The 26,788-nt window shown below is 65.1% G+C and overlaps 3 protein-coding genes across 3 annotated transcripts; all 3 read left to right on the forward strand.

Moving 5' to 3' along the window:
• The first annotated feature begins 5,307 nt into the window (after window positions 1–5,307).
• LOC138684257 (ice nucleation protein-like) lies at window positions 5,308–12,051 on the forward strand. The gene is made up of 4 exons (XM_069777949.1): window positions 5,308–5,357; window positions 7,181–10,123; window positions 10,424–10,891; window positions 11,048–12,051. Exons 1-4 carry the CDS (start codon window positions 5,312–5,314, stop codon window positions 12,049–12,051), a joined length of 4,461 nt encoding a protein of 1,486 aa, XP_069634050.1. The 5' UTR covers window positions 5,308–5,311.
• Window positions 12,052–12,552: 501 nt separating this feature from the next.
• On the forward strand, window positions 12,553–19,254 carry LOC138684259 (urokinase plasminogen activator surface receptor-like). The gene is made up of 7 exons (XM_069777952.1): window positions 12,553–12,626; window positions 14,072–14,152; window positions 14,238–14,402; window positions 15,020–15,154; window positions 15,597–15,719; window positions 16,122–16,244; window positions 18,908–19,254. The coding sequence occupies exons 1-7, from the start codon at window positions 12,578–12,580 to the stop codon at window positions 19,234–19,236; spliced, it is 1,005 nt and encodes a 334-aa protein (XP_069634053.1). The 5' UTR covers window positions 12,553–12,577; the 3' UTR covers window positions 19,237–19,254.
• A 1,135-nt stretch (window positions 19,255–20,389) lies between these two features.
• LOC138684258 (ly6/PLAUR domain-containing protein 3-like) lies at window positions 20,390–25,669 on the forward strand. The gene is made up of 5 exons (XM_069777950.1): window positions 20,390–20,596; window positions 21,598–21,720; window positions 22,712–22,888; window positions 23,776–23,913; window positions 24,739–25,669. Exons 1-5 carry the CDS (start codon window positions 20,536–20,538, stop codon window positions 25,527–25,529), a joined length of 1,290 nt encoding a protein of 429 aa, XP_069634051.1. The 5' UTR covers window positions 20,390–20,535; the 3' UTR covers window positions 25,530–25,669.
• Window positions 25,670–26,788: the final 1,119 nt, after the last annotated feature.

A 26,788-nucleotide genomic window follows, 5' to 3' on the forward strand; every position in this document is an offset into this window, starting at 1 on the left:
GTGCCCCCTAAACCCCTCTCAGTCCCTCCCAGTCTATCCCAGTCCCTCCCAGTGCCCCCTAAACCCCTCTCAGTCCCTCCCAGTCTATCCCAGTCCCTCCCAGTGTCCCCTAAACCCCACCCAGTCCCTTCCCAATCCCCTCCCAGTCTATCCCAGTCCCCCCTAAACCCCTCTCAGTCCCTCCCAGTCTATCCCAGTCCCTCCCAGTCCGCCCTAAGCCCCTCCCAGTCCCTCCCAGTCCCCCCCAGTGCCCCCTAAACCCCTCCCAGTCCCTCCCAGTATATCCCAGTTCCCCCTCACCGGGCTCGCACTGGTCGCTCTGGCAGCACCGCAGCGCCACCTGCCGGCCCCGCCCACTCTCCAGCGCCACCAATCCCCGGCACGCGCCGGCGCGGCCACACCCACGGACCCGCCCCTCCCCCACTGCAGAAAAGGGGGGGAGGGGAAGGACTTCCGGGTCAGGCACCGCCCCTCCCCCCCCCCACCACCCCAAAAAAAGGGGACCCGGGGGTCTGCGTTAGGGACTGCCCCTCCCCCCACCCCCTTTTTTTTTTTTAAATTAAAACATAAATAAATAAATTTTTTGGTTTTTTTAAGGGAGCGGTTCCCCCTATAGCCCCTCCCCCACCTTTCCTGCGCCGGCAGGTGATGACGTCAAGGCAGCGGCAGCGCAGGGTCTGATCCGTCCCGGGGCGCGGACGAGGCGGGGGGGTCTCCAGAAAACAGGAGACCGTGTCCTGCCCCACATCTCCCCATAGAAGAGACCCCCATGTCCTGCCCCACATCTCCCCATAGAAGAGACCCCCATGTCCTGCCCCACATCTCCCCATAGAAGAGACCCCCATGTCCTGCCCCACATCTCCCCATAGATGAGACCCCCATGTCCAGCCCCACATCTCCCCATAGAAGAGACCCCCATGTCCCAGCCCCACATCTCCCCATAGAAGAGACCCCCATGTCCCAGCCCCACATCTCCCCATAGAAGAGACCCCCATGTCCAGCCCCACATCTCCCCATAGGAGGGACCCCCATGTCCCAGCCCCACATCTCCCCATAGAAGAGACCCCCATGTCCCAGCCCCACATCTCCCCATAGAAGAGACCCCCATGTCCTGCCCCACATCTCCCCATAGAAGAGACCCCCATGTCCTGCCCCACATCTCCCCATAGAAGAGACCCCCATGTCCTGCCCCACATCTCCCCATAGATGAGACCCCCATGTCCAGCCCCACATCTCCCCATAGAAGAGACCCCCATGTCCCAGCCCCACATCTCCCCATAGAAGAGACCCCCATGTCCTGCCCCACATCTCCCCATAGAAGAGACCCCCATGTCCTGCCCCACATCTCCCCATAGAAGAGACCCCCATGTCCTGCCCCACATCTCCCCATAGATGAGACCCCCATGTCCAGCCCCACATCTCCCCATAGAAGAGACCCCCATGTCCTGCCCCACATCTCCCCATATGAGGGACCCCCATGTCCTGCCCCACATCTCCCCATAGAAGAGACCCCCATGTCCTGCCCCACATCTCCCCATAGAAGAGACCCCCATGTCCAGCCCCACATCTCCCCATAGATGAGACCCCCATGTCCCAGCCCCACATCTCCCCATAGAAGAGACCCCCATGTCCCAGCCCCACATCTCCCCATAGAACAGACCCCCACCTCCTGCCCCACATCACCCCCCCCGGCACCCCACAGCCCCCATAGGGACCCATAACAGCCCCTATAGGGACCCCACAGCCCCGCCCCCGCCCCCAGCACCCCCCTGCCCCCACTCACCGGTGGAAGCCCCCTTTTCCTTTTCCTTTTCCTTTTCCTTTTTCCCCTTTCCCCTTTTCTTCCTCCTCCTCAAAGGCGCCCTCCATATCTCCATCTCATCTCCATCTCATCTCCATATATCTCCATCTCTCCATCTGGGAGCCGGGACCCCTCGCTGCTTCTTCTCTCCTCCCAAAATCACCCCAGGAAGTGACGAAGCAGGAGACGTAAAAACCTCCCCTCCCCCCCCGTGTCCGGCCGTCCTCCCCCCACCCCACGTGACCCCACCCGCGAAACGACACGCCCCCAAAACCCCGCGCATGCGCGCTGCCCGCCCCTTGTCCTTTTCTTCTGTGCATAATTCATTCATTCCCATTCATTCATTCTTTCATTCATTCATTCCCATTCATTCCCTCACTCCCATTCATTCATTCCTTCATTCCCCCATTCCCATTCGTTCATTCATTCCCATTCATTCATTCATTCCTTCATTCCCTCATTCCCATTCATTCATTCTTTCATTCATTCATTCCTTCATTCCCTCATTCCCATTCATTCATTCTTTCATTCATTCATTCCTTCATTCCCTCATTCCCATTCATTCATTCCTTCATCCCCATTCATTCCTTCATTCCTATTGGCTATTCCTATTCCATTCGCGCTTCCTATTGGCTCCCTCACGGAGGGAGGAGGAATCCTCCGCTCCCTGGACCTTTGCAGCGAAAACTTCACTTCCTTTTACTACGACAAAATGTAAAGATTTTATAATCTTCTTATAAAAGTCCGTCAACCGCTTACTTGTGCTGTGGTGAGACAAGCGCCACGTGTGAGGAAGGTTCCTGCCCCACGGCTCCCCTGACGCCCTCTGTCCCTGCCCCATAGCGGCCCAGCCCCATAGCCCTGACCTCCAACACCCCCCCTGCCCCATAGCAGACCAGCCCCATAGCCCTGACAACCCCTCTGCCCCACAGCTCCTGCCCCACGGCTCCCCTGACAACCCCTCTGCCCCATAGCGTCCCAGCCCCATAGTCCTGAACTCCTGACACCCCCCCGCCCCATAGCTCCTGCCCCATGGCTCCCCTGACAAGCCCCCTGCCCCACAGCTCCTGCCCCATGGATCCCCAGACACCCCCCCTGCCCCATATAGCTTCTGCCCCACATCTCCCTTGACACCCTCTGTCCCTGCCCCATAGCGGCCCAGCCCCATAGCCCTGACCCCCAACACCCCCCTGCCCCATAGCAGACCAGCCCCATAGTCCTCAACTCCTGACACCCCCCCTGCCCCATAGTCCTGACAACCCCCCCTGCCCCACAGTTTCTGCCCCACAGCTCCCCTGACACCCCCTGCCCCATAACAGCCCTGCCCCACAGATCTGAACTCCTGACAAACCCCCCTGCCCCACAGCTCCTGCCCCACATCTCCCCTGACACCCTCTGTCCCTGCCCCATAGCGTCCCAGCCCCATAGTCCTGAGCCCTGACAACCCCCCTGCCCCATAGCTCCTGCCCCATAGATCCCCTGACAACCCCTCTGCCCCATATAACTCCTGCCCCACGGCTCCCCTGACACCCCCTGCCCCATAGCAGCCCTGCCCCATAGACCTGAACTCCTGACACCCCCCCTGCCCCACAGCTCCTGCCCCATGGATTCCCCTGACACCCTTCTGCCCCACAGCTCCTGCCCCACATCTCCCCTGACACCCCTCTGTCCCTGCCCCATAGCGTCCCAGCCCCATAGTCCTGAGCCCTGACACCCCCCCTGCCCCATAGCTCCTGCCCCACGGATCCCTTGACAACCCCCCCTGCCCCACAGCCCCAGCCCCACAGCTCCTGCCCCCCCCCGCCCTTGTGAACAAGTTCACAACAGACAATTATCCGAAGACAATTAATTATCCAAAGACAATTAATTATCCGAAGACAATTATACGGCGCGAAACGACACGCCCCCCCCCCCGACGAAGGAACGAACGAACCCCACAGAAAGGACCCGGGGGAGGGGAAAAAAAAAACAAAAAAAAACCAGAAAAAAACCCCAAAAATACCCCCAAAAACCCCCAAAAACCAAAAAAAACCCCCAAGAACCCGGGGCGGGGAGCGCGCATGCGCGGGGTGTTGGGGGCGTGTCGTTTCGCGCCGCGGCTCCGCCCACTTCCTTAATCCGGGGGGGGTGTTAATGAGGCGGTTTAGTTAATTAGCGGGTGGGGTCACGTGGGGGGGGGGAGGAGGCAGCTGGACACGGGGGTCAGCCGGCACGTGGGGGGGGTGGGGGGAGGGGCGGCCTGTGGGGAGGTGGGGGGCGGGTCGGTTCTATGGGGAGATGTGGGGCAGAACACGGGGGTCCCGACTTATGGGGAGATGTGGGGCAGGGAGATGGGGGTCTCATCTATGGGGAGGTGTGGGGCTGAACACGGGGGTCGTGTCTGTGGGGAGATGTGGGGCTGGGACACCAGGACCCCTCCTGTGGGGAGATGTGGGGCAGGAGACGGGGGTCCCATCTGTGGGGAGATGTGGGGCAGGACATGGGGGTCCCATCTATGGGGAGATGTGGGGCTGGGACATCGGGGTCTGTTCTATGGGGAGATGTGGGGCAGGAGACGGGGGTCCCATCTGTGGGGAGATGTGGGGCACAAACACCCAGGTCCCTCCTATGGGGAGATGTGGGGCAGGACATGGGGGTCTCTTCTATGGGGAGATGTGGGGCTGGAGATGGGGGTCGTGTCTGTGGGGAGATGTGGGGCTGGACACGGGGGTCACGGCTGTGGGGAGATGTGGGGCACAAACAGCAGGACCCCTCCTGTGGGGAGGTGTGGGGATGGACACGGGGGTCCTGTCTATGGGGAGATGTGGGGCTGGAGATGTGGGTCCCTTCTATGGGGAGATGTGGGGCAGCAGCTGGGGGTCCCGTCTATGGGGAGATGTGGGGCTGGGACATGGGGGTCTTTTCTATGGGGAGATGTGGGGCACAAACACCAGGACCCCTTCTGAGGGGAGATGTGGGGCTGGGTCACCAGGATCCTTTCTATGGGGAGATGTGGGGCAGGGAGATGGGGGTCTCATCTATAGGGCAGAACACAGGGGTCCCTCCTATGGGGAGATGTGGGGCTGAACATGTGGGTCCTTTCTATGGGGGGATGTGGGGCAGGACGCCTGGGTCTTTTCTATGGGGAGATGTGGGGCAGGGACATGGGGGTCCCTCCTATGGGGAGATGTGGGGCAGGAGATGGGGGTCCCATCTATGGGGTGCCGTGGGGCAGAGCCCCACATCCCCCTCCCGTGGGTCACGACCCCGTGGGGTTCCCACTGAGGGCGGGGTTGGGGCCGCCCCACCCCGCCCGGGTCCCCCATAATTTGGGGGTGGGGGGGGGGAGGGGCGGGTGCCGGGTGAGCGGGGGTGGGGGCGGCCGCCCCACATTCCTGGGTTGGGCCGCCGCCCCTCCCCCCACCTGCCCCCCCACCCCTTTAATTATGGGGGAGGGGGGGAGGGGGTGGGGCGGGGATATAGGGGACCCCCCCACCCTTCCCCCCCCCACCCACCCACCCACCCGCGGCGATGGAGCGGGGGCTGCGGCTGCTGGCGCTCGGCGCCCTCCTCGTGGGTGCGCGGGGGGGGCTGGGGGGGCTGGGGGGGCTATGGGGTCCTATAGGGTGCTATGGGGTGAAGGGGGTGCTATGGGGTCCTATAGGGTGCTGTGGGGTGCTATAGGGTGAAATGGGGTGAAATGGGGTGAAGGGGGTGCTATGGGGTCCTATAGGGTGCTGTGGGGTGCTATAGGGTGGTATGGGGTGCTATGGGGTGAAGGGGGTGCTATGGGGTCCTATAGGGTGCTGTGGGGTGCTGTGGGGTGCTATGGGGTGAAGGGGGTGCTATGGGGTGCTGTAGGGTGCTATAGGGTGCTATGGGGTGCTATAGGGTGCTATAGGGTGAGGTGGGGTGCTATGGGGTGAAATGGGGTGCTATGGGGTGAAATGGGGTGAAATGGGGTGCTATAGGGTGAAAAGGGGAGAAATGGGGTGCCACAGGGTGCTATGGGGTGCTATAGGGTGAAATGGGGTGCTGTAGGGGCGAGGTGGGTGCTATGGGGTGAGGTGGGGTCCCATGGGTGCTGTGGGGTGCTGTGGGGTGAAGTGGGTGCTATAGGGTGAAATGGGGTGCCACAGGGTGCTATGGGATGAAATGGGGTGCTATGGGGTGAAATAGGGTGCTGTGGGGTGCTATAGGGTGAAAAGGGGTGCTATGGGGTGAAGGGGGTGCTATGGGGTCCCATGGGTGCGATGGGGTGAGGTGGGTGCTATAGGGTGCTATGGGGTGAGGTGGGGTCCCATGGGTGCTCTGGGGTGAAGGGGGTGCTGTGGGGTGAGGTAAGGGGGTGCTATGGGGTTCCATGGGTGCTATATGGTGCTATAGGGCACTATGGGGTGAAGTGGGTGCTATAGGGTGCTGTGGGGTGCTGTGGGGTGCTGGGGGGTGCTATGAGGCCCCACGGGTGCTATAGGGATGAGGTGGGTACTATGGGGTGAGGTGGGTGCTATAGGGGTCCCCTGGGTGCTGTGGGGTGTCTGTGGGGTTCTGTGGGGTGAAGTGGGTGCTATGGGGTGCTATAGGGTGAAGTGGGTGCTATAAGGGCGAGGTGGCTGCTGTGGGGTGCTATAGGGTGCTATAGGGTGCTATGGGGTGAACTGGGTGCTCTAGGGGTCCCATGGGTGCTATGGGGTGCTATAGGGCGCTATAGGGTGAAGTGGGTGCTGTAAGGGCGAGGTGGCTGCTGTGGGGTGCTATAGGGTGCTATAGGGTGCTATGGGGTGAACTGGGTGCTCTAGGGGTCCCATGGGTGCTATGGGGTGCTATAGGGCGCTATAGGGTGAAGTGGGTGCTGTAAGGGCGAGGTGGCTGCTGTGGGGTGCTATAGGGTGCTATAGGGTGCTATGGGGTGAACTGGGTGCTGTAGGGGTGAGGTGGGTGCTATGGGGTTCCATAGGTGCCATAGGGTGCTGTGGGGTGTCGGGGGGTGCTGAGGGGTCCCGTGGGTGCTGTGGGGTGCTATAGGGGTTGTTATGGGGCTGTAGGGTCCCATGGGTGCTATAGGAGGTCCCATAGGTGCTATGGGGTGCTATGGGGTCCCACGGGTGCTGTGGGGTGCTATGGGGTCCCATAGGTGCTATGGGGTCCCACGGGTGCTATAGGGTGCTCTGGGGATCCTATAGGTGCTATAGGGTGCTGTGGGGTCCCATGGGGTGCTATGGGGTCCCACGGGTGCTATAGGGTGCTCTGGGGATCCTATAGGTGCTATAGGGTGCTGTGGGGTCCCATGGGGTGCTATGGGGTCCCATAGGTGCTATAGGGTGCTGTGGGGGTCCCACGGGTGCTGTGGGGGTCCTGGTGGGGGTGCTGACCCCCCCTGACCCCCGTCTCCCCCCACAGCCACGGCAGGACCCTGCGGGGGGGCACCCACCCCCGGCGTGTCCCCCCGGTGTCCCCGGAGCACCCCTCCCCCGCCGCCCTCCCCTCCCCCGCTGCCCCCCGACTGCCTCCCGCAGGAGGGGGACGAAGCCCCCGGAGATGCCACCACCGCGGCGGGACGCGTCACCGCGGCGCGAGGAGGGGGCGACGTCGTGGTGGGCACCCACGGGGACGTCGCCATGGAGGGGACGGACCAACCCGGTGTCACCGAAGACCCCGGGGACGCTTTGGTCCATGTCACCGAAGCCCACGGAGATGCCATCACCACGGTAGGACGTGTCACCGTGTCCCAAGAAAGGGACAACGTCATGGTGGCCACCCAAGGGGACGTCGCCATGGAGGGGACGGATCAACCCGGTGTCACCGAAGAGCCCGGGGACACTTTGGGCCACGTCACCGAGGTCTACAGAGATGCCACCACCGTGGCGGGACCCGTTGTCGCGTCTCAAAGTGGGGACAATGTCATGGTGGGCACCCACGGGGACGTCACCATGGAGGGGACGGAGGAACCCGGTGTCACCAAAGACCCCAGGGACTCTTTGGTCCACGTCACTGAAGCCCACGGAGATGCCACCACCATGGTAGGACATGTCACAATGTCCCAAGGAGGTGACAATGTCATGGTGGCCACCCACAGGGACATCACCATGGAGGGGACGGGCCAACCTGGTGTCACCAAAGACCCCGAGGACACGTTGGGCCACGTCACCGAGGTCTACAGAGATGCCACCACCGTGGTGGGAGGTAACGCCACGTCCCAGGGAGGGGACAACCTCGTGGTGGCTGCCCGTGGTGACGTCGTCACGAAGGGGCCGTGTGTCACCGATGACCCCGTGGCCGCCGTGAGCCACGTCACCGTGGGCTACGCAGGTGACGCCACCGTGGCCGGATGGGCCACCACAGCCCAGGGAGGGGACCGGGATGTGGTGGCCCGTGAGGGTGGTGGCCCGGTGGGGGGGACAACCCAACCCGATGTCACCGACCAGCCCGGGGACGACTCGGGTCACGTCACCGCGGGCTACGCAGGGGACGTGACCACGGTGGGACGTGTCACCGCGACCCCAGGAAGTGACGAAGCTGCGGTGGCCAACGGTGGGGACGTCCTCGTGGAGGGGACCGAGGGTCCCGGTGTCACCAACTGCTCCGGGGACGTCACCGAGGTCTACAGAGGGGACACGACCACGGTGGGACCCATCACCGCGTCCCAGGGATGTGACACGTCTGCGGTGGCCCACGGTGGGGACGTCCTGGTGGAGGGGACGGAAGGACCGGGCGTCACCGAAGAGCCCGGGGACACTTTGGGCCACGTCACCGAGGTCTACAGAGATGCCACCACCATGGCGAGACCTGTCACCGTGTCCCAAGATGGGGACAACGTCATGGTGGGCACCCATGATGACGTCGCCATGGAGGGGACGAACCAACCTGGTGTCACCGAAGACCCCGGAGCCACATTGGCCCACGTCACTGATGTCTACAGAGATGCCACCACCATGGTAGGACGTGTCACCGTGTCCCAAGAAGGGCACAACATCATGGTGGGCACCCATGCTGACGTCGCCATGGAGGGGACGAACCAACCTGGTGTCACCGAAGACCCCGGAGCCACATTGGGCGATGTCACCATGGTCTACAGAGGGGACACGACCACGGTGGAACCCGTCACTGCGACCCAAGGAGGTGACGAAGCTGCGGTGGCCCACGGTGGGGATGTCCTGGTGGAGGGCACAGAAGGACCCCGTGTCACCAACTGCTCCGGGGACGTCACCGAGGTCTACAGAGGGGACACGACCACGGTGGGACCCATCACCGCGTCCCAGGGATGTGACACGTCTGCGGTGGCCCATGGTGGGGACATCCTGGTGGAGGGGACAGAAGGACCCGGTGTCACCGAAGAGCCCGGGGTCACTTTGGGCCACGTCACCGAGGTCTACAGAGATGCCACCACCATGGTGGGTCCTGTCACCGTGTCCCAAGGAGGTGACAACATCATGGTGGGCACCCAGGGGGATGTCACCATGGAGAGGACGGACCAACCTGGTGTCACCGAAGACCCCAGGGACACGTTGGGCGATGTCACCATGGTCTACAGAGGGGACACGACCACGGTGGAACCCGTCACTGCGACCCAAGGAGGTGACGAAGCTGCGGTGGCCCACGGTGGGGATGTCCTGGTGGAGGGCACAGAAGGACCCCGTGTCACCAACTGCTCCGGGGACGTCACCGAGGTCTACAGAGGGGACACGACCACGGTGGGACCCATCACCGCGTCCCAGGGATGTGACACGTCTGCGGTGGCCCATGGTGGGGACGTCCTGGTGGAGGGGACAGAAGGACCCGGTGTCACCGAAGAGCCCGGGGTCACTTTGGGCCACGTCACCGAGGTCTACAGAGATGCCACCACCATGGTAGGTCGTGTCACCGTGTCCCAAGAAGGGGACAACGTCATGGTGGCCACCCATGGGGACGTACTCATGGGGGGGACAGACCAACCCGGTGTCACCGAAGACCCCAGAGCCACATTGGCCCACGTCACTGATGTCTACAGAGATGCCACCACCATGGCGAGACCTGTCACTGTGTCCCAAGAAGGGGACAATGTCATGGTGGGCACCCATGATGACGTCGCCATGGAGGGGATGAACCAACTTGGTGTCACCGAAGACCCCAGGGACACTTTGGGCCACGTCACTGAGGTCTACAGAGATGCCACCACCATGGTGGGTCCTGTCACCGTGTCCCAAGGAGGTGACAACATCATGGTGGGCACCCAGGGGGATGTCACCATGGAGAGGACGGACCAACCTGGTGTCACCGAAGACCCCGGAGCCACATTGGGCGATGTCACCATGGTCTACAGAGGGGACACGACCACGGTGGAACCCGTCACTGCGACCCAAGGAGGTGACGAAGCTGTGGTGGCCCACGGTGGGGATGTCCTGGTGGAGGGCACAGAAGGACCCCGTGTCACCAACTGCTCCGGGGACGTCACCGAGGTCTACAGAGGGGACACGACCACGGTGGGACCCATCACCGCGTCCCAGGGATGTGACACGTCTGCGGTGGCCCATGGTGGGGACGTCCTGGTGGAGGGGACAGAAGGACCCGGTGTCACCGAAGAGCCCGGGGTCACTTTGGGCCACGTCACCGAGGTCTACAGAGATGCCACCACCATGGTAGGTCGTGTCACCGTGTCCCAAGAAGGGGACAACGTCATGGTGGCCACCCATGGGGACGTACTCATGGGGGGGACAGACCAACCCGGTGTCACCGAAGACCCCAGAGCCACATTGGCCCACGTCACTGATGTCTACAGAGATGCCACCACCATGGCGAGACCTGTCACTGTGTCCCAAGAAGGGGACAATGTCATGGTGGGCACCCATGATGACGTCGCCATGGAGGGGATGAACCAACTTGGTGTCACCGAAGACCCCAGGGACACTTTGGGCCACGTCACTGAGGTCTACAGAGATGCCACCACCATGGTAGGACGTGTCACCGTGTCCCAAGAAGGGGACAACGTCATGGTGGGCACCCACGGGGACGTCGCCATGGAGGGGACGAACCAACCCGGTGTCACCGAAGACCCCGGAGCCACGTTGGGCGATGTCACCATGGTCTACAGAGGGGACACGACCACGGTGGGACCCATCACCGCGTCCCAGGGATGTGACACGTCTGCGGTGGCCCATGGTGGGGACGTCCTGGTGGAGGGGACAGAGGGACCCGGCATCACCGAAGAGCCCGGGGACACTTTGGGCCACGTCACCGAGGTCTACAGAGATGCCACCACCATGGCGAGACCTGTCACCGTGTCCCAAGGAGGTGACAACGTCATGGTGGGCACCCATGGGGACGTCGCCATGGAGGGGACGAACCAACCTGGTGTCACCGAAGACCCCAGGGACACGTTGGGCGATGTCACCATGGTCTACAGAGGGGACACGACCACGGTGGGACCCATCACCGCGTCCCAGGGATGTGACACGTCTGCGGTGGCCCATGGTGGGGACGTCCTCGTGGAGGGGACAGACCAACCCGGTGTCACCGAAGACCCCAGAGCCACGTTTGGCCACGTCGCTGATGTCTACAGAGATGCCACCACCATGGTAGGACGTGTCACCATGTCCCAAGAAGGGGACAACATCATGGTGGGCACCCATGGGGACGTCGCCATGGAGGGGACGAACCAACCCGGTGTCACCGAAGACCCCGGAGCCACGTTGGGTGATGTCACCGAGGTCTACAGAGGGGACACGACCACGGTGGGACCCATCACCGCGTCCCAAGGAGGTGATGACGTCATGGTGGCCACCCAGAGTGACATCACCATGGAGGGGACGAACCAGCTTGGTGTCACCGAAGACCCCGGGGACACTTTGGGCCACGTCACCGAGGTCTACAGAGATGCCACCACCGTGGCAGGACGTGTCACCGTGTCCCAAGGAGGTGATGACATCATGGTGGCCACCCGTGATGACGTCGCCATGGAGGGGACGGCCCAACCCGGCGTCACCGACGCCCCCGGGGACGCTTTGTTCCCCGTCACCGAAGCCCCCGGAGATGCCACCACCCCGGCGGGACCCGTCCCCGCCTCCCAAGGACGTGATGACATCACAGCGCCCACCCCCCGCCCGGGTCACGACCCCGCCGCCCCGCCCCGCCCCCACCCCCCCAACCGCTGCCCGCCCCCTCCCCCGCCCGCCGCCGCCTTCCCCGTGACGGCGGCTCCAGGGGGACCCCAAGGGTTTTCGGGGGCCTCCCCCTCCCCCCTCGCGCCCCTCCCCCTTCTCCTCCTCCTCCTGCCCCTCCCCCTCCTCTTCCCCTGACCACCCCTCCCCCCACCCCCACCCCCTATTTATTACGGCCTCCCATTGGCTCACGCCCACCCTCCCCCCCCCAAAACCCCTCTCCCGAGACCCCTCCCTCCAAAAAACTCCTCCCCTACCGCCCCTCCCCCACCAAGACCCCTCCCCCAATCCTGCCCCTCCCCCCCCCCAACACGGGTCACGGCCTCGCCGTAATAAAACCCAACGTGATTCGCCGCCTCCGCGCGTGGTCTTGATTAATTTTTTTGGGGGGGTGGGGCCTGCGACCCCTCCCCCACCCCCCCCCAAAATTTCGAGGGGGGCGTGGCCCCCCCCCAGGGCATCCAGCGACACCCCTCCCCCACCCCCCCGCCCCTCCCCCACCCCCCACCTCTCTTTCCTCATTTCCTTCCTCAAAAAAAGAATCCAGGGACGGGGGGGGGGGCGGGGGGGGAGGGGTGGGAGGGGGAGGGGCGTCCGGCTAAGCCCCTCCCCCTCCCCCGTTATAAGGCCCGGCCCGGCCGCGGTCGCGGGTTCGAATCCCGCCATGGGCCTGGGGTGGGGGTGGGCGCTGCTGGCGGCGCTGCTGGTGCCAGGTACCCCTCCCCCCACCCCTCCCCCACCCCCCCACCCCTCCCCCACCCCCATGCCCTCCCCCCCACCCCTCTGAACTCCTGGGTCGCCTTTTTTTTTGGGGGGGGGGGGAGGGGCGGTGGGTGTTTGGGACCCTTTTGGGGTGGGGGAGGGGCGGGGGGTGCTGGGATCCATTTTTTGGGGGGGGGTGGGGTCCATTCTGGGGGGGGGAGGGGGGAACTCGATGGGGGGGGAGGGGTGGGGTGGGGGTGGCTCCTGCCCCACACTTGTGGGTCTGTCCGGTTCCTTTTTTTGGGGGGGGGGGGGGGAGGGGTGGCCGGATGCTTCGGTCCGTGCTGGGGGGGGGGGAGGGGCTGGGTGAGGGCAGGATGTGGGGGGCTGAGTCATGGGGGGGAGGGGAGGGGGAGGGGGAGGGGGGGCTTCCTTCCCATGAGTCAGTGTGGGATGTGGGGGGCAGTTCTGGGGGGGGGGCAGGTCTATGGGGAGATGTGGGGCACAAACACCCGGGTCCCATCTATGGGGAGATGTGGGGCTGGGACACGGGGGTCTCATCTATGGGGAGATGTGGGGCAGACGGGGGGGCTGGATGCCGGGACCCCTTTCTATGGGGAGATGTGGGGCAGGAGCTGTGGGTCCCGTCTGTGGGGAGATGTGGGGCTGGGACATGGGGGTCTGTTCTATGGGGAGATGTGGGGCAGAATGTCATGGTCCCGTCTGTGGGGAGATGTGGGTCCTTTCTGTGGGGAGATGTGGGGCACAAACATCTGGGTCCCATCTATGGGGAGATGTGGGGCTGGAGATGGGGGTCCCATCTATGGGGAGATGTGGGGCAGGAGCTGTGGGTCGCGTCGATGGGGAGATGTGGGGCTGGACGTGTGGGTCTGTTCCATGGGGAGATGTGGGGCAGAATGTCATGGTCCCATCTATGGGGAGATGTGGGGCAGGGACTCCTTTGTCCTTTCTATAGGGAGATGTGGGGCACAAACATCTGGGTCCCATCTATGGGGAGATGTGGGGCAGGAGCTGGGGGTTGCGTCAATGGGGAGATGTGGGGCAGGGACACCAGGTTGCCATCTATGGGGAGATGTGGGGCACAAACATCTGGGTCCCATCTATGGGGAGATGTGGGGCAGGAGCTGTGGGTCGCGTCGATGGGGAGATGTGGGGCTGGACGTGTGGGTCTGGTCTATGGGGAGATGTGGGGCAGAAACACCAGGTTGCCATCTATGGGGAGATGTGGGGCAGGAGCTGGGGGTCTGTTCTATGGGGAGATGTGGGGCTGGGACACCAGGATCCCGTCTATGGGGAGATGTGGGGCTGGGACATGGGGGTCCCTCCTATGGGGAGATGTGGGGCAGGATCTGGGGGTGGCATCTATGGGGCGGCATGGGTGTGGCGCCCGGGGCCCCTCCCCCATTCGCCCCCCCCCCCCTCTTTCCCCGCCCAGCCCCCGCCCTGCGCTGCGGCGACGTCCCCTGCCCCTCCCCCCTGGACGCGTGTCGCCGGACGACCCTGACGACCCTGACGGGTGAGACCCTGCGAGGGGGGAGGGGTCAGAGGGCAGAGGTCACGGGCGGAGGCCGGCCTCTGACCTCTGACCTCTCCCCGCCCAGGGGGGCGGGTCCTGCGGCGGGAGGAGGGGGGCTGCGACGTGGCCGGACCCCCCGACGTCGTCGTCACCTTCCGCTCCCACGGGGAGGTGGTGACGCTGCGGGAGGAGCGCTGCCGGGGGGGAGGGGACGGCGACTGCCCCGCCCCCGCGGCCCCGCCCCGCTCACGTGAGTGGCCACACCCCGACCCCCCCCACCCCCAGACCCCACCCCCCCACCCGCCTCCCATCACTTATTGGTATGATTTGGGGGGGGGGGGGAACCCCCCACAAACCCCACAACCTCATGCTGGGTGGGCTGGGTGGGGCTGGGTGGGGCCCTGCTGACCCCACCCCCCCACCCCACCCAGCCCCTCCCCCCACCCCCCTCCCATTTTTAATCATTATTATATTTCGGGGGGAAATCCCACAAACCCCACAACCTTCCCCCCTCTTTGGATAGGGATGGGTGGGGCTGGGTGTGGCCCCGCTGACCCCGCCCTCCCAGCCCAACCCAGCCCCTCCCCCCACCCACCTCCCATCACTTATTACTATTATTTGGGGGGGGGGAACCCCCCCCACAAACCTCACAACCTCTTTGGGTGGGGGTGGGTGTGGCTGGGTGTGGCCCCCCTGCCCCCGCCCCCTGCCCCACCCAACCCCTCCCCCCACCCCCCTCCCATTTCTTCTTCTTATTACTTTTGGGGGGGGGAACCCCCCACGAACCCCACAACCCCTTTGGGTGGGGGTGTGGGTGGGTGGGGCTGGGCGTGGCCCCGCTGACCCCGCCCCCCGCGCCCCACCCAGCCCCCGCAGGGCGCCCCCTGCTGTGCCCGACCTGCGACGCGGCCGACGGCTCCTGCCACGCCCCGCTGCCGGCCCTGCCCTGCCCCCGCCCCACCGATTACTGCCTTGACGTCATCACCCGCGGCCCCGGGGAAGGTGGGGGAGGGGCCGAGGGGGGAAGCCACTCCCTAAAAAAAAAAAAAATTAATATTTTATTTATTTTTTAATTTAAAAAAAAAAGGGGGGTGGGGGAGGGGTGGAATGGCTGGAATCCCTTTTTTTTGGGGGGGTGGGGGGAGGGGAAGGGGTGGGGGGAGGGGTGGGGGGAGGGGCAGACCCCTCTGTCCCCTTTTATTTTAATTTGGGGGGGGGGAGGGGTTTCCCGGCCCCCCGGGGGTGCCCTGGTGGGGGGAAGGGCTGATGGGGGGAGGGGTAGGGGGAGGGGTGGGGGAGGGGCCAAAGGGGGTGGGGGGAGGGGCACTCCCAACGCAGACCCCCTGGTCCCTTATTTGGGGGGGGGAGGGGTTTTTGCAGACCCCTGATGGGGGAGGGGCGGGGCCTGACCCGGAAGTCCTTCCCCTCCCCCCCTTTTCCGCAGTGGGGGAGGGGCGGATCCGTGGGTGTGGCCGCGCCGGCGCGTGCCGGGGATTGGTGGCGCTGGAGAGTGGGCGGGGCCGGCAGGTGGCGCTGCGGTGCTGCCAGAGCGACCAGTGCGAGCCCGGTGAGGGGGAACTGGGATATACTGGGAGGGACTGGGAGGGGTTTAGGGGGCACTGGGAGGGACTGGGAGGGACTGGGAGGGGCTTAGGGGGGACTGGGAGGGACTGGGAGGGACTGGGAGGGGACTGGGAAGGGCTTAGGGGGGACTGGGAGGGACTGGGATATACTGGGAGGGACTGGGAGGGGTTTAGGGGGCACTGGGAGGGACTGGGATAGACTGGGAGGGGATTGGGGTTACTGGGATAGACTGGGATCCACTGGGAGGGAGCTGGGAGACACAGGGAGGGACTGGCTGATACTGGGATAGACTGGGATAGACTGGGAGGGGGCACCGCTTGGTGCTGGGCGGGGACCCGCCCCCCCAGTAAGGGTCCCCGGCCCATACTGGTGCGTACTGGTGCAGAGGAGGAGCCGCCCCCCTCGGGGCTGCGCTGCTGGGCCTGCGAGGGGCCCGAGCCCCACTGCGACCCCCAAGTGCTGCCCTGCGGGGGGGGCCGGACCCACTGCGCCCTCGCCAGGACCTACGGTGGGGCTGGGGGGGGGGCTGGGGGGGAACATCTATGGGGCTGGGGGATCTATGGGGCTGGGGGGGTCCTGGGGGGGGAACATCTATGGGGCTGGGGGGGAAATGTGGGGCTGGGGGGATCTATGGGGCTGGGGGGGAAATGTGGGGCTGGGGGGATCTATGGGGCTGGGGGATCTATGGGGCTGGGGGGGGCTATGGGGCTGGGGGAACATCTATGGGGCTGGGGGATCTATGGGGCTGGGGGGGTCCTGGGGGGGGAACATCTATGGGGCTGGGGGGGGGCTGGGGGGGAACATCTATGGGGCTGGGGGGGAAATGTGGGGCTGGGGGGATCTATGGGGCTGGGGGATCTATGGGGCTGGGGGGGTCCTGGGGGGGGAACATCTATGGGGCTGGGGGGGAAATGTGGGGCTGGGGGGATCTATGGGGCTGGGGGATCTATGGGGCTGGGGGGGTCCTGGGGGGGGAACATCTATGGGGCTGGGGGGGAAATGTGGGGCTGGGGGGATCTATGGGGCTGGGGGATCTATGGGGCTGGGGGGGTCCTGGGGGGGGAACATCTATGGGGCTGGGGGGGGGCTGGGGGGGAACATCTATGGGGCTGGGGGGGAAATGTGGGGCTGGGGGGATCTATGGGGCTGGGGGATCTATGGGGCTGGGGGGGTCCTGGGGGGGGAACATCTATGGGGCTGGGGGGGAAATGTGGGGCTGGGGGGATCTATGGGGCTGGGGGATCTATGGGGCTGGGGGGGTCCTGGGGGGGGAACATCTATGGGGCTGGGGGGGAAATGTGGGGCTGGGGGGATCTATGGGGCTGGGGGATCTATGGGGCTGGGGGGGTCCTGGGGGGGGAACATCTATGGGGCTGGGGGGGAAATGTGGGGCTGGGGGGATCTATGGGGCTGGGGGATCTATGGGGCTGGGGGGGTCCTGGGGGGGGAACATCTATGGGGCTGGGGGGGAAATGTGGGGCTGGGGGGATCTATGGGGCTGGGGGGGAAATGTGGGGCTGGGGGGATCTATGGGGCTGGGGGATCTATGGGGCTGGGGGGGCTGGGGGGCTGGGGGGCTGGGGGGAACATCTATGGGGCTGGGGGATCTATGGGGCTGGGGGGAACATCTATGGGGCTGGGGGGATCTATGGGGCTGGGGGGGTCTATGGGGCTGGGGGGGTCTGTGGGGCAACATCTATGGGGCTGGGGGATCTATGGGGCTGGGGGAACATCTATGGGGCTGGGGAATCTATGGGGTTGGGGGTGTCTCTATGGAGCTGAGGGGGTCCCTATGGGGCTGGGGGGGTCTCTATGGGTCTGGGGGGTCCCTATGGGGCTGAGGGGGTTCCTATGGGTCTGGGGGTGTCTCTATGGGTCTGGGGGTGTCTCTATGGGTCTGGGGTGTCCCTATGGGGCTGGGGGGTCTCTATGGGGCTGAGGGGTCTCTATGGGGCTGAGGGATCTCTATGGGATTCTATGGGGCTGGGGGGTCTCTATGGGTCTGGGGGGTCCCTATGGGGCTGGGGGGTCTCTATGGGTCTGGGGGGTCCCTATGGGTCTGGGGGGTCTCTATGGGGCTGGGGGGTCCCTATGGGGCTGAGGGGGTCCCTATGGGTCTGGGGGGTCCCTATGGGTCTGGGGGTGTCCCTATGGGGCTGGGGGTCCCTATGGGTCTGGGGGTGTCTCTATGGGTCTGGGGGGTCCCTATGGGGCTGGGGGGTCCCTATGGGTCTGGGGGTGTCCCTATGGGGCTGGGGGTGTCCCTATGGGGCTGGGGTGTCCCTATGGGGCTGGGGGGTCCCTATGGGGCTGGGGGGTCTCTATGGGGCTGGGGGATCTCTATGGGTCTCTATGGGTCTGGGGGGTCTCTATGGGTCTGGGGTGTCCCTATGGGTCTGGGGGTGTCTCTATGGGTCTGGGGGGTCCCTATGGGGCTGGGGGGTCCCTATGGGTCTGGGGGTGTCCCTATGGGGCTGGGGGGTCTCTATGGGTCTGGGGGGTCCCTATGGGGCTGAGGGGGTCTCTATGGGGCTGGGGGTGTCCCTATGGGTCTGGGGGTGTCCCTATGGGTCTGGGGGATCTCTATGGGTCTCTATGGGGCTGGGGTGTCCCTATGGGTCTGGGGGTGTCCCTATGGGGCTGGGGGGTCCCTATGGGTCTGGGGGTGTCTCTATGGGGCTGGGGGGTCCCTATGGGGCTGGGGGATCTCTATGGGTCTCTATGGGGCTGGGGGGTCCCTATGGGGCTGAGGGGGTCTCTATGGGGCTGGGGGTGTCCCTATGGGTCTGGGGGTGTCCCTATGGGTCTGGGGGGTCTCTATGGGGCTGAGGGGGTCTCTATGGGGCTGGGGGTGTCCCTATGGGGCTGAGGGGGTCCCTATGGGTCTGGGGGATCTCTATGGGTCTCTATGGGGCTGGGGGGTCCCTATGGGGCTGGGGGGATCTATGGGGCTGGGGGGGTCTATGGGGCTGGGGGGGTCTGTGGGGCTGGGGGGCTGGGGGGAACATCTATGGGGCTGGGGGATCTATGGGTCTGGGGGGTCCCTATGGGGCTGGGGTGTCCCTATGGGTCTGGGGGTGTCCCTATGGGGCTGGGGGGTCCCTATGGGGCTGGGGGGTCTCTATGGGGCTGGGGGTCCCTCTGGGTCCCTGACCCCCCGTCCCCCCCCAGGCCCCTCGGGGGAGCCCTGGCTGGTTCGGGGCTGCGCCACCCAAGCCTGGTGCGAGACCCCCCTGGGGGTCGGGGGGCTGCGGGGGGGGGCCCTGCCCCACTGCTGCCGTGGGTCGCTCTGCAACCGCCTGCCCGGGGACCCCCCCCCCTCCCTCCGCCGCCCCCCCCGGGGCCTCCGGCGCCTTCGGCCTCCTCCTCCTCCTCCTCGCTGCCCCACACGTCATCTAAGTGTGGGGCAATTCTGTGGGGCCTGGACCCCCCCTCCCCAAAAAAACCCGACCCACCCTGAGTGTGTGGGGTGCGGACACCCCCCCCCCCCTTATTTATAAGTAATTAATTAAAGGATTTTAATTGATTGCACTGCTGCCTCTGGGGGGAGGGGAGCCCCCACCCCCTGGTTCCCCCCCAACCCCCAAACTGGGGGGTCTGCGCCCCACCCTGCCCCACCCCCCCCAGGTGTTTGGGCCCCTCCTATGTGGGGCAGGGTGGGGCAGGGTGGGGCACCCCCTCCCCCCCCCGTCTATGGGGTGTGACTCACTTTGGGGGGGCGGGAGGGTGACTCAATCGTTTTTGGGCTGGGCTGTGGGAACGGCTGTGGGGCAGGGCTGTGGGGCAAGGTTATGGGGCAGAGCTATGGGGCAGAGCTATAGGGCAAGGTTATGGGGCAAAGCTGTGGGGCAGAGCTATGGGGCTGCACTATAGGGCAGGGCTATGGGGCAGGGCTATAGGACAGGGCTATAGGGCAAGGTTATGGGGCAGAGCTATGGGGCAGGGCTATAGGGCAAGGTTATGGGGCAGAGCTATGGGGCAGAGCTATAGGCAAGGTTATGGGGCAAGGTTATGGGGCAGAGCTATGGGGCAGGGCTATAGGCAAGGTTATGGGGCAAGGTTATGGGGCAGAGCTATGGGGCAGGGCTATAGGGCTGCACTATAGGGCAAGGCTATGGGGCAGCGCTATAGGGCAGAGCTATAGGGCAAGGTTATGGGGCAGAGCTATAGGCAAGGTTATGGGGCAAAGCTGTGGGGCAGAGCTATGGGGCTGCACTATAGGGCAGGGCTATGGGGCAGGGCTATAGGACAGGGCTATAGGGCAAGGTTATGGGGCAGAGCTATGGGGCAGAGCTATAGGCAAGGTTATGGGGCAAGGTTATGGGGCAGAGCTGTGGGGCTGCACTATAGGACAGGGCTATGGGGCAAGGCTATGGGGCAGGGCTATAGGGCAGAGCTGTAGGGCAAGGTTATGGGGCAGAGCTATAGGGCAGAGCTATAGGCAAGGTTATGGGGCAAGGTTATGGGGCAGAGCTGTGGGGCTGCACTATAGGGCAAGGCTATAAGGCAGGGCTATAGGGGCTGTGCTATAGGGCAGGGCTATGGGGCAGGATTAGGAGAGTTACCGCTATGGGGCTGGTCTCTGGGGCTGCACTATGGGTCAGATCTATGGGGCGGAGATCCCGCCGGCTGGCCATGGGGCCCGCGCCGTGGGGCAGGGAGGCCGTGGGTCGGGCCGTGGGGTGCTGTGGGCCGGGCTATGGGGTGGGGAGCCCCGGGGGCCCCCCCACCCTCGCCCCACCCTTTCTCCGCTCCCATAAATCGGGGCGGCTGCGCCCCATAGCACGGGCAAGGCCGAGATGTGGGGCCGGGATATGGGGGGGGGGCCCCGGCTGCTGCCGCTGCTGCTGCTGCTGCCAGGTATGGGGCAGGGACGGACTTGGGGGGCAGAGGTGGGGGGGACTTGGGGGGCAGGGGTGGGGGGGCAGGGATTTGGGGGGGGGGCAGGAGCCGTGGGGCTGGGGCTGTTGGGGTCCACGGGGGGGGGGGGGGCATGTTGGGGGGCTGCTGTGGGGCAGGGAGCTGGGGGGGGTGTTGGGGAGCTGTGGGGCAGGAGCTGTGGGGCAGGGGGGTGTCAGGGGTCAGGGCTATGGGGCTGGGATGCTATGGGGCAGGGACAGAGGGTGTCAGGGGAGATGTGGGGCAGAGGGGTGTCAGGGGAGCTGTGGGGCAGGAGCTATGGGGCAGGGGGGTTGTCAGGGGAATCCATGGGGCAGGAGCTGTGGGGCAGGGGGGTGTCAGGGCTCAGGACTATGGGGCTGGGACGCTATGGGGCAGGGACAGAGGGGTGTCAGGGGAGCTGTGGGGCAGGAGCTGTGGGGCAGGAGCTGTGGGGCAGGGGTGGTGTCAGGGGAATCCATGGGGCAGGAGCTGTGGGGCAGGGGGGGTGTCAGGAGTTCAGGTCTATGGGGCAGGGCTGCTATGGGGCAGGGGGTGTCAGGGGAGCCGTGGGGCAGGAGTTATATGGGGCAGAGGGGTTGTCAGGGCTATGGGGCTGGTCTGCTATGGGGCAGGGGGGTGTTGGGGGTCAGGGCTATGGGGCTGGGCCGCTATGGGGCAGGGACAGAGGGTGTCAGGGGAGATGTGGGGCGGGAGATGTGGGGCAGGAGCTGTGGGGCAGGGGGGTGTCAGGAGTTCAGGTCTATGGGGCAGGGCTGCTATGGGGCAGGGGGTGTCAGGGGAGCCGTGGGGCGGGGGGGGGTGTCAGGGCACGCCGTGGGTCGCGCCGTGGGTCGGGCCGGGACAGGCCGAGACAGGTCGAGCGTCCGTGGGGACGCGTCCCCGCGGGCAGGGTGGGGCCCCCGTCACCCCCCCACCTCGTACCCACATACACGGTGTGGGGCGGGTGACGTGTGGGGCAGGCGCCGTGGGGCTGGAGTGCCTGAGCTGTGGGGCGGAGGACGGGACCTGCCGTGGGGCCACCAACGTCACCTGCCCCCCCGAGAGCGACGTCTGCGCCGAGGCCTTGGCGGCCGTGACGTGGAGTGAGTGGGGAGGTGTGGGGCAGGAGGCGGGGGGGCGTTTCTGTGGGGAGATGTGGGGCGCAAACACCCAGGTCTTTTCTGTGGGGAGATGTGGGGCTGGGACACTCAGGTCCCTTCTATAGGGAGATGTGGGGCACAAACACCTGCGTCCTTTCTGTGGGGAGATGTGGGGCTGGATGTCATGTGGGGCTGGATGTCATGGTCCCTTCTATGGGGAGATGTGGGGCTGGGACACCCGGGTCCTGTCTATGGGGAGATGTGGGGCTGGGACATGTGGGGCTCTTCTATGGGGAGATGTGGGGCACAAACACCCACATCCTTCCTATGGGGAGATGTGGGGCTGGACATGGGGGTCTGTTCTATGGGGAGATGTGGGGCTGGGACACTTTTGTCCTTTCTATGGGGAGATGTGGGGCAGGACATGGGGGTCCTGTCTATGGGGAGATGTGGGGCTGGGACATGTGGGTCTCTTCTATGGGGAGATGTGGGGCACAAACACATCCTTCCTATGGGGAGATGTGGGGCTGGACATGTGGGTCTGTTCTATGGGGAGATGTGGGGCAGGGACTCCTTTGTCCTTTCTATAGGGAGATGTGGGGCACAAACACCCAGGTCCCTTCTATGGGGAGATGTGGGGCAGGACATGGGGGTCCTGTCTATGGGGAGATGTGGGGCTGGATGTCATGGTCCCTTCTATGGGGAGATGTGGGGCACAAACACCCACATCCTTCCTATGGGGAGATGTGGGGCAGGACATGGGGGTCTCTTCTATGGGGAGATGTGGGGCACAAACATCTGGGTCCCATCTATGGGGCACTGTGGGGCAGGAGTTGTGGGTCCCATCTATGGGGAGATGTGGGGCTGGGAGATTGGGGTCTGTTCTATGGGGAGATGTGGGGCTGGGACATGGGGGTCTCTTCTGTGGGGAGATGTGGGGCAGGACCCCGGGGTCGTGTCCCCCCCCCAATTCCTGTGTCCCCCCTTTTCCCAGGTCACGGGCGGTTCTCGCTGGGCGGGCGGGGCTGCGGGCGGGGCCAGGCGGGAGCCAACGCCCGGGCCTTGGAGCTCTTCGGCCTCGTCGTCTTCGTCAGGAGGCACCAGTGCCGGGAGGGGGGGGGCTGCAACCGGGACTTCCCACTGGGGCTGGAGGGAGCCCTGCCCCTGCCCGGTACTGGGATGGACTGGGAAGGGACTGGGATAGCCTGGGAGGGAGTTGGGAGGGACTGGGGGGGACTGGGAGGCACTGGGAGGCGACTGGGATAGGCTGGAAGGGACTGGGGGGAATTGGGAGGCACTGGGGGAGGACTGGGAGGCACTGGGAGGGGACTGGGGGGGACTGGGATAGACTGGGAGGGAATTGGGAGGGACTGGGGGGGACTGGGATAGACTGGGGGGAATTGGGAGGCACTGGGGGGGGACTGGGAGGCACTGGAAGGGGACTGGGGGGTGACTGGGATAGACTGGGAGGGAATTGGGAGGGACTGGGGGGACTGGGAGGTGACTGGGATAGACAGGGAGGGACTGGGATATACTGGGAGGTGACTGGGGGGAATTGGGAGGCACTGGGGGGGACTGGGAGGCAACTGGGATAGACTGGTAGGGACTGGGATACACTGGGAGAGACTGGGGGGGGACTGGGAGGCAACTGGGATACACTGGGAGAGACTGGGGGGGGACTGGGAGGCAACTGGGATAGGCTGGGAGGGAATTGGGAGGGACTGGGGGGAATTGGTAAGCACTGGGGGGGACTGGGAGGTGACTGGGAGGGGACTGGGGGGGGACTGGGATAGACTGGGAGGGACTGGGAGGGGACTGGGGGGCACTGGGATAGACTGGGCCATACTGGGAGGGACTGGGAGGGTGCTGGGATATACTGGAGGGGACTGGGAGGGGTCCGAGGGCTCTTGGGGGGTGTACTGGGGGCTACTGGGAGGCGCTGGGAGGGGGGTTGGGATATACTGGGAGGGACTGGGAGTTTACTGGGTGGCACTGGGGGCCATAAGGGGCAGCAGGGGGGCGGGGCATCCCTGACCCCGCCCCCTCCGCGGTTGCCAGGCAACGAGAGCGGGCGGGTGCCCAATGGGGTGCTGTGTTACGGTTGCCCCGACGACGGGCCCTGCCCCCCCACCAGCGTCGTCCAATGCTACGACGACCTGCGGGGCTGTTTCCATGGCAACGTCACCCTGAGCCTGGGTGAGCACTGGGAGGCACTGGGAGGGACTGGGAGGGACTGGGAGGGGACTGGGATAGACTGGGAGGGAATTGGAGGGGACTGGGATAGACTGGGAGGGACTGGGACGGGACTGGGATAGACTGGGAGGGAATTGGGGTAGACTGGGAGGGACTGGGAGGGACTGGGAGGGGACTGGGGGGGACTGGGATAGACTGGGAGGGAATTGGAGGGGACTGGGATAGACTGGGAGGGACTGGGATGGGACTGGGGGGGAATTGGAGGGGACTGGGATAGACTGGGAAGGACTGGGAGGAGACTGGGGGAGACTGGGATAGACTGGGAGGGAATTGGGGGAGACTGGGAGGGACTGGGAGGGGACTGGGGGGCACTGGGAGAGACTGGGAAGGAATTGGGGGGGACTGGGATAGACTGGGAGGGACTGGGAGGGGATTGGGAGGGACTGGGATATACTGGGAGGGGATTGGGGGGGAGTGGAGGGGATTGGGAGGGGACTGGGATAGACTGGGAGGGACTGGGAGGAGACTGGGGGGGGCTGGGATAGACTGGGAGGGACTGGGACGGGACTGGGATAGACTGGGAGGGAATTGGGGGGGACTGGGATAGACTGGGAGGGGACTGGGGCGCACTGGGCTATACTGGGAGGGCGGGGACGGGCGGGGCACGGCCGCCCTATGGGGCTCCTATAGGGCGCGGGTGCAGGTCCAAGCGCCCTACTGGGCGCGGCTCGTTGCCACGGCGACCCTACCGAGGCCCTGGAGGTGGTGGGCGGGGTGGGCGGGGCATAGGGGGGAGCGGCGGTGACCAGCCCCGCCCCTCCCCTGTAGGCGGGGCCACCCTATGGCGGGAAGTTCGGGGCTGCGTGCGGGACCGGAGCTGCACCCAGGAATCCCGGGGGGACGACGCCGTGGGGCTGAGGGGCTCCTGCTGCGCCGGCAACCTCTGCAACCGCCACCTGGCCAATAAGACCTTCTTCGCCCCCGATTTGCCCCGCCTCGAGCTCCTCCCCCACGGCCACGCCCCCACCGCCACGCCCAACGCCACCAAGATGGCCGCCGGCGCCACTAAGATGCCCGCCGGCGTCACCGAGATGGCCGCCAGAGCCACCGAGATGGCCGCCGGCGTCACCGAGATGGCTGCCGGCGCCACTAAGATGGCCGCCGGCGTCACGAAGATGGCCGCCGGCGCCGCCGGGACGCCCGCCGGCGCCGCCAAAGCCAACCGGAGGGTCAACGTCAACGTCAATGCGGTCAACGCCACGGCCAAGATGGCTGCCACTGCCCCTAAGATGGCCGCCACGCAGCCCAACGGGGTCGCCGGGGTCAACGGGGTCAACGCTGACATCACCAAGGTCAACGCTGACATCACCGGGGTCAACGCCGGCGTCACCGTCGGCGTTGACTTGGCCAACGTTGAGTTGGCCAAGGCCAACGGGGCGGCCGTTGACCCCGCCGTGGCCGCCGGCGACAAGATGGCCGCCGGCGACAAGATGGCCGCCGGCCGAGCGGCCCCGGGGGCGGGGCAGCCCCGCCAGCGCAATGACGGCGTCAAGGGGCGGGGCCACCCCCTTGGGGGGCCGGGTTGGCTCCTCCCCTTCCTGCTCTTGCCCCTCCTCTAAGGGGCGGGGACACCCCAACAGACCCCACGTGTGCAATAATTGCCCCGCCCCCCCCGGCAGGGCCAATGGGGGGGGGAACCCCCAAAGTGCCCCTCCCCCGCTATGGGGCGCCCCCCAACTTGGGGGGCAGGAGGGACAATAAACGGCTGCGGTGGAACAAGGTGGGGTTTTTTTGGGGGTGTGGTCGGCCACGCCCGGACACTTGGGGCTCCCCTGGATGATGTGGGGGTGGGGCTGGGAGATGGGTGTGGCCCCACCCCGCCCCACCCCCCAAAAAATCACCGGAAACGGGTTTCTTGTCCAAAAACAACCTGTAATAAATACACACAGGCCCCTCCCCCCCCCAAAATTGGGGGACCCCAAAATCCCGGGGGGGGTGGGGGGGTTCCCAGTTGGGTTTGGGGGGTTCCCAGTTGGGTTTTGGGGATTCCCAGTTGGGTTTTGGGGCTCCCAGTTGAGCTTTGGGGATTCCCAGTTGAGTTTTGAGGCTCCCAGTTGGGTTTTGGGGGATTCCCAGTTGAGTTTTGGGGGTTCCCAGTTGAGCTTTGGGGATTCCCAGTTAGGTTTTGGGGATTCCCAGTTGAGATTTGGGGGTTCCCAGTTGGGTTTTGGGGGTTCCCAGTTGGGTTTTGCGACTCCCAGTGGGGGTTTTGAGACTCCCAGTTGGGTTTCTGGGGCTCCCAGTTGGGTTTTGGGGGCTCCCAGTTGGGTTTTGGGGGTTCCCAGTTGGGTTTTGGGGGTTCCCAGTTGGGTTTGTGGGGTTCCCAGTTGAGTTTTGGTGGTTCCCAGTTGGGTTTTGGGGGTTCCCAGTTGAGTTTTGGGGGTTCCCAGTTGAGTTTTGGGGGGTTCCCAGTTGAGTTTTGGGGATTCCCAGTTGAGTTTTGGTGGTTCCCAGTTGGGTTTTGGGGATTCCCAGTTGAGTTTTGGGGGTTCCCAGTTGGGTTTCTGGGGTCCCCAGTGGGGTTTTGGGGCTCCCAGTTGAGTTTTGGGGCTCCCAGTTGAGTTTTGTGGCTCCCAGTTGGGTTTTGGGGTGTTCCCAGTTGGGTTTTGCGACTCCCAGTGGGGGTTTTGAGACTCCCAGTTGGGTTTCTGGGGCTCCCAGTTGAGTTTTGGGGGCTCCCAGTTGGGTTTTGGGGGATTCCCAGTTGGGTTTTGGGGTGTTCCCAGTTGGGTTTTGCGACTCCCAGTGGGGGTTTTGAGACTCCCAGTTGGGTTTCTGGGGCTCCCAGTTGAGTTTTGGGGGTTCCCAGTTGGGTTTT

Source organism: Haliaeetus albicilla, unplaced genomic scaffold (assembly GCF_947461875.1).
Source record: "Haliaeetus albicilla unplaced genomic scaffold, bHalAlb1.1 scaffold_189, whole genome shotgun sequence".
Lineage (NCBI taxonomy): Eukaryota > Metazoa > Chordata > Aves > Accipitriformes > Accipitridae > Haliaeetus > Haliaeetus albicilla.

Bases quoted from the DNA above. Each gene is read 5' to 3' on its own strand.
- LOC138684258 (XM_069777950.1), top strand. From the start codon at position 20,536: ATGTGGGGCCGGGATATGGGGGGGGGGCCCCGGCTGCTGCCGCTGCTG. The intron at 20,597-21,597 runs GTATGGGGCAGG...CGTGTGGGGCAG, and splicing joins GCTGCTGCTGCTGCTGCCAG to GCGCCGTGGGGCTGGAGTGC. The intron at 22,889-23,775 runs GTACTGGGATGG...CGCGGTTGCCAG, and splicing joins GGGAGCCCTGCCCCTGCCCG to GCAACGAGAGCGGGCGGGTG.
- LOC138684259 (XM_069777952.1), top strand. From the start codon at position 12,578: ATGGGCCTGGGGTGGGGGTGGGCGCTGCTGGCGGCGCTGCTGGTGCCA. The intron at 12,627-14,071 runs GTACCCCTCCCC...TTCCCCGCCCAG, and splicing joins GGCGGCGCTGCTGGTGCCAG to CCCCCGCCCTGCGCTGCGGC. The intron at 16,245-18,907 runs GTGGGGCTGGGG...GTCCCCCCCCAG, and splicing joins CGCCCTCGCCAGGACCTACG to GCCCCTCGGGGGAGCCCTGG.
- LOC138684257 (XM_069777949.1), top strand. From the start codon at position 5,312: ATGGAGCGGGGGCTGCGGCTGCTGGCGCTCGGCGCCCTCCTCGTGG. The intron at 10,124-10,423 runs GTGACGAAGCTG...TGTCCCAAGAAG, and splicing joins CGTCACTGCGACCCAAGGAG to GGGACAACGTCATGGTGGCC. The intron at 10,892-11,047 runs GTGACACGTCTG...TGTCCCAAGGAG, and splicing joins CATCACCGCGTCCCAGGGAT to GTGACAACGTCATGGTGGGC.